General features: G+C 31.5%; 1 protein-coding gene across 1 annotated transcript; it reads left to right on the plus strand.

The window, feature by feature from the left end:
* The first annotated feature begins 214 nt into the window (after positions 1–214).
* Positions 215–5,966, plus strand: LOC106466245 (GATA-binding factor 5-B-like). The gene is made up of 4 exons (XM_022394225.1): positions 215–224; positions 1,822–1,991; positions 2,734–2,859; positions 5,784–5,966. The coding sequence occupies exons 1-4, from the start codon at positions 215–217 to the stop codon at positions 5,964–5,966; spliced, it is 489 nt and encodes a 162-aa protein (XP_022249933.1).
* Positions 5,967–6,406: the final 440 nt, after the last annotated feature.

A 6,406-nucleotide genomic window follows, 5' to 3' on the forward strand; every position in this document is an offset into this window, starting at 1 on the left:
AACTGTTGACTCACTGTTGATAATGAATACCTATTATACTGAAATTACTTTCATAATTAATGACCATATTTTATTATGTAAACATAGATAACTTGCTAGACACGTTATATATAAAACATATGTGGAAATCTATTTTTTTAATTTTTCGCTTCTTTATATATGTGTAACTTATGACACGTTGAGTTGGTAATATTTCCTCTGACTTAGTGGACAAATGGTGTATGGTAAATAAGATGGAATACGAATAAAGATAAAGTACACATTAAAAGTTAGTACAGAATTAAATCACCACTAATTATGTTTTATAATCAATCTACAACAACAATTTTATTATAAATGTTAGTGATAAAACATGAAAATGTTCTGCTCGGTCCAAAACTCTTTTATCAGTCACCCAATACTAAAATAAAAACAACAAAAACAAGTAACAATAAGTTGAGTTTCATCTACGTTCCAGTCACATAGGGTTTCGTGACATTTCCAGACGTTTTTTTTTTGTATTTCTAATCCACGAAATAAATAACAATCAAAACTACATTGATTAAGTCATCGTTACTCCTGAAAATAATTTTTCTTTAGATAGTTTTTAAGAGATATTCCTCAAATATTTTTTACACAAACTCAAACATTTTATGATGTAAACACAAACAAAAGTATGTTTAAGCGTTAATATATGGAGGTTATGTTTAGAATATACTTGCTGTTTTTACAGTACAGGTTTGTCTGTTTTATGTGCATATGCATCTATAACTCATCAGTTTCTGGGGTAATTTAACGATTGTGGCCTGTTACAGTCATCACTGGATGGGTATGATCTTTAGGATGTACAGGTATCAGCTTATATATATATATATATCAACGCAGAGGTCAGCTGGACTAAGACCTTGACGTAGAAATGCCTTTCAGTGCAATGACGATTGAAATAAACATTGCATGCCAGTGAAGCATAACGTTGCCAATCACAGAGTCATAAAGCTGCTTGTGTTTGTTTCTTTTAGGTTTAATCCTGCTGTTACCCCTTTTAGCTATGCATTTTTACTTTAAAATATTTGAATGTAGCAATAAACACGCAACTTATAGTTAGATTTTTAAATTGGGTATTTTCAGGCATAAATAGAAAATTAATAATTCCTATGATTATATGATATAACACCTTTCACTGAGGCCAGCCGTCATACGGTATAGAATTGAGAAAATTAATAAGTATTTTGTATATAATCGCAAGAAATCGTTTCAAATTCAAACACAACTTTCTTATATACGTTAGAGATAAAAAATGAACATTTTCTGCTCGGTTCAAAACTCCTTTATCAATAAATGAAACATTATGAATATCGTACTGTTACACTTGAACTTGCTTTATAACACAAATATCGTAATGTTACACTTGAACTTGCTTTATAACACAAATATCGGGTGTTATAAAGCAAGTTCAAGTGTAACAGTACGATATTTGTGTTATAAAGCAAGTTCAAGTGTAACAGTACGATATTTGTGTTATAAAGCAAGTTCAAGTACATATTTTGCGTCACTTTCCAATGCCATTTAAATAGCAGTATATATGAGTATTATTCAGTCACTTGTTCGATTTTAAGTAACTGTTTGTTGTAGTTGTTTTCGCTGTACTTTTCTATTATTAGAGCTATCAAGGACGTAGTAGTCGGTCGGAAAACTACACATTATCTTGATCTTACTAAACTAAAAGTTTGGGAAACTAAAATAACTCTAGTTAAGGAAAAACTACGTGGTCTTTAAAAAGTTATTATTTCTCCTATATGTTTGTTAATGCTTTGTTATTTTTCCATAACATTTTCTTTACAGCAACTGAGAGCGAATTTCTGGGAGAGGGTCGAGAATGTGTAAACTGTGGCGCCATCTCTACGCCATTATGGCGAAGAGATGGAACAGGTCATTATTTGTGTAACGCATGTGGACTTTATCACAAAATGAACGGCATCAACCGGCCGTTGATCAAGAACCAGAGACGCCTAGTGAGTACTAAAAGATTTAAGAAATTATTACACGTATAATTGAAATTAGTAAATAACAATAATAATTTATAAATTATTTCTAAAGTGAGGGTTCTCGCAGGGTAAAAGAAAAATTCAATAAATTGTGAGAAGTTTAACTTGGTTTGAATATAAACTACACAACAAACATGTCAAACATATAATTGCTATGCATAGATTAATCTAACTGACTAAACACGTGTGGTTCACATGACCGTCGTAACAACATATTCATTTTTTTTTTTTTATTATATTGAGATATAGACTGGTGTATAAGTTTAAAATCGACAATAAGTGACTGGGGTAGTAAACAACGCTCTAATATAAATATATATTTAGTGCACTTAGTTTATTAGTATAGTGACCAGTACACAATGCATACATATAAATACGCATTGCGTTTATCAGAACAGTGAACAATACACTAGTATAAACATATAAATATGCACTGAGTTTATCAGAACAGTGAACAATAGACTAGTATTCGTGTAAGAAAGTGCACTGAGTTTGTTAATATAATGAACAATAAACTAGTGTACATACATATATATATATAAACGTGCATTTAGTTAATTATTACAGTGTATATGCATAAATGTGTCCTAGTCTATTAGTACAGTGAACTATACACTATTGTACGTATTTAAGAAGTTTCTATTCACTCAAGGTTACACTAATTACTCTACAGTTACGTTGTAAAAACCTAAGCTGTCCTATTTTTCAGTCAGCTTCTCGCCGAGTTGGGCTGGCTTGTTCTAATTGTCGTACAAACACTACCTCCCTCTGGCGACGGAACAGTTCAGGAGAACCTGTATGCAATGCATGTGGACTCTACTACAAACTTCATGGGGTAACCTACTTTAATTATTTTAGTATGTATATTTCATACACACACATATATATAGTTTATTAACAATGAACAAGTTGCTATTAAAAAGAAAGAAAAGGTAATAATCTATTTATAATTATCTTCAAAATAATCTAAGATATTATTTTATGTTATTCGTTTCAAACATTATAAATATATGTGTAAAACAATGACATAAACTTAACCTACTACCATTTAGTCTTTATTATTCTATGTTTAAAGTTTTTATAACTTAAGGTTCCAGACATAGCTATTTTATTTCTGTCAAAGAATTTTCGAAAGTACTTCACGTAAATACAACGCTAGAATCCGGGTTTCGATACCCGTGGTTGGCAGAGCATAGATAGCCCATCGTGCTTTGTGCTTAACTTAAAACAAACAAACTTCATGTAAAATTTATTCTATCCAAAAACTGTACAAAGATTATACATGGGTTAAATATAAAGCGTTATAGCTGCATATGGATCCTTAAATGTTTGTTGGTATGCCATTACTTCTGCGGATTAATATGTAAAAGATTAATTCTGTTCGCGGGTATGTGTATTTTTGTTAATCTAGCACTAAGTCTGCTTTCCAAAGTGTCATAGCATTAAGAGATTAAGAGAACATCATTTATGCTGTTCACGAATTACTGTTGTAATCTTATCACATTGAGCAGAGTGTAACTTAGAAGTTAGTGTGCACGCCTGTGGATCGTAAGGTCTAAGGTTCGCGCCGCGATGCCCCTGAACGAACTCAGCACATTAAGCAGTTCTGTCCAAAGCTAGACAAAACCCTTTAGACGGTAAGGGTTGCTAACTGTTTGCCTTTCTCCTGTAATTCAAAGGTAAGGACAGATGTGCCCGAAACCTAACCGTTCATCCCATATACGCGTAAGTTGTCGTTCAGGTTGAAAATATCAATAGAAATGTCATTTTTTTACTTGTGAATGTGCAAAAGATTATGAAACTAGCTTAATAGTTGTTATTGAATGTACTACATTTACAGTAGTATTTCTGCAAACAGGAGTGTCAAAAATGGCAATGCAACTACATAAACGCTTCTGTTGTAGGCCTTAAATTTTGTTGCCGGTGTAATTTTCATTTCCGGAAATATTATACTAGCTGAACCCACTTGTCTGTTACAGATATCAATTAAAGTACTAGTGCTATTTAAGAATCTATTAGAAACCGTAAAAGCAATTGTTCAACCCAAACAACGGGTAAATAGTTACTTTTTGTGTACATACGTAAAGTATATATATATATATACATGTAGTAAGGTACCTTATTATACGTATGTCTAAAAAAGTGCATACTTAAAACAAGGAACTTCGTGTAAAGATTTACGTGTAAGTCGAGGTAGAGTAATTTGTGTACACGTATACGTGGAGAATATTGCATATACACACAAAGGTACTTCATACATATACACACAAAGGTACTTCACACATATACACACAAAGGTACTTCATACATGCTCGTGTGGTGTAATTTATACACTGAGATACTTCTGTTTACACAGGTGGATGAGAGATGAAATATACACAGCAATATACTTTGTGTACGTGTATAAGTGGAAGATTCGTACTTATAAAATGATACTTTTGTACGCGCGCGTGAAAGATGGTGTTGTTGTTTTTTGTTTTGTTTTTCTGTTACATACTTATAGCAAGATACTTCACGTATTGTATTAGCAGCCATATTCACAACAAAGTGTCTTATGTATGCAGAAAGTGGTAAATTAACAGTAGCATGATTAATTATGTGTATGATAAGATACTATACGGGATATTATATACTTACAGTAAGGACCTGATATTCATGTATGTATAGAAGTATGTTGATATTTTTGTAAGATATTTTATGGGATGTTATATACTTACAGTAAAGTTCCTTGTGTTCATGTATGTATAGAAGTATATTGATATTTTTGTAAGATATTTTATGGGGTGTTACATACTTACAGTAAAATTCCTTGTGTTCATGTATGTATAGAAGTATGTTGATATTTTTGTAAGATATTTTATGGGATGTTATATACTTACAGTAAAGTTCCTTGTGTTCATGTATGTATAGAAGTATGTTGATATTTTTGTAAGATATTTTATGGGGTGTTACATACTTACGGCAAGGTACCTTGTGTTCATCTATGTATAGAAGTCGAGAAATGAACAGTTAGGTACTTCAACGTATTGCAGATGGTATACTTACAGCAAGATACTGTGTGCACACTTAGAATGTGAGAAATACACGGGAAAGTGATTCTTCTACACTTATTTGTGATAGACAGTACATTTACAACAAAGTGATTTGTACATGAGTAGATTGTCATAGATTTACAACAACTTAAATGAGAATATTCTTAATATGTTGCTATAATCTGTCCAAAATTAGTCACTTTATTAAGAAAAGCTTCTGCAGAGTAAATATGTATATAGTTTTCTCCTATGTAAATTCTAACATTATGTTTTATCTTATGATAATTATAATATTATTTTTGTATCCCATGTGAATTCTAACAATATGTTTGTATCCTATGTGAATTCTAACAATATGTTTGTATCCCATGTGAATTCTAACAATATGTTTGTATCCTATGTGAATTCTAACAGTATGTTTGTATCCCATGTGAATTCTACCAATATATTTTTATCCTATGTGGATTCTAACAATATGTTTGTATCCTATGTGAATTCTAACAATATGTTTGTATCCCATGTGAATTCTAACAATATATTTTTATCCTATGTGGATTCTAACAATATGTTTGTATCCTATGTGAATTCTAACAATATGTTTGTATCCTATGTGAATTTCTACTTACATTATTCATAGCTGAAACAAAAGTTGTCGTAGCCTGACACTCAATAGAAATTAACTTTTTACCACTTACACTGAACACAAGTTTTTGTTTGTACGTTTCAGGTGAACCGACCACTGGCTATGAAAAAGGACAGCATTCAAACAAGAAAGCGAAAACCCAAAACCAGTGTTAGTAAACCTGGAGAAGTGTCCTGTATCCCTGCTACCTCTGGTAATTCTATATCCTTCAAGCAAAACGATACTATGGGTAAGTACTCTCGCAATTGCATCAATATATATTGTTAATACTAGAAATAAATGACCAAACAACACCAAAGTGTTGTTTTTATTTAATTAGACACACGACGTTTCGCTCTACAGCTTCTTCAGGAGCATTCACTAAAACACAAACCGAAACTGACAGTATAAAGCTTTGTATATTTCGTTTACTTCTAGTATCAATATATCTTCCATACACCAATATGCAATACAGAAATTAGATAATATATCTTGTTAGTTGATTGTTGAAATGCTTTTCGAATGCATATTTTTAAGCAAAACGATCCTTTAAATAAGTTCTCTTTTTTAATAGATTCTTTAAATATAACTCTATTTCAAGCAAATATTTTCAGATTCACTTTCCCGATGAATTATTCTAGCAAAATTACCCTTATACAGCTACCTTGTTCTTCAACTAATGTAAACTTCTAACGATATGTTACGACAACGGTAGTCACGTGACGCTA

This window comes from Limulus polyphemus, unplaced genomic scaffold (genome assembly GCF_000517525.1).
Source record: "Limulus polyphemus unplaced genomic scaffold, Limulus_polyphemus-2.1.2 Scaffold2204, whole genome shotgun sequence".
Classification (NCBI taxonomy): domain Eukaryota; kingdom Metazoa; phylum Arthropoda; class Merostomata; order Xiphosura; family Limulidae; genus Limulus; species Limulus polyphemus.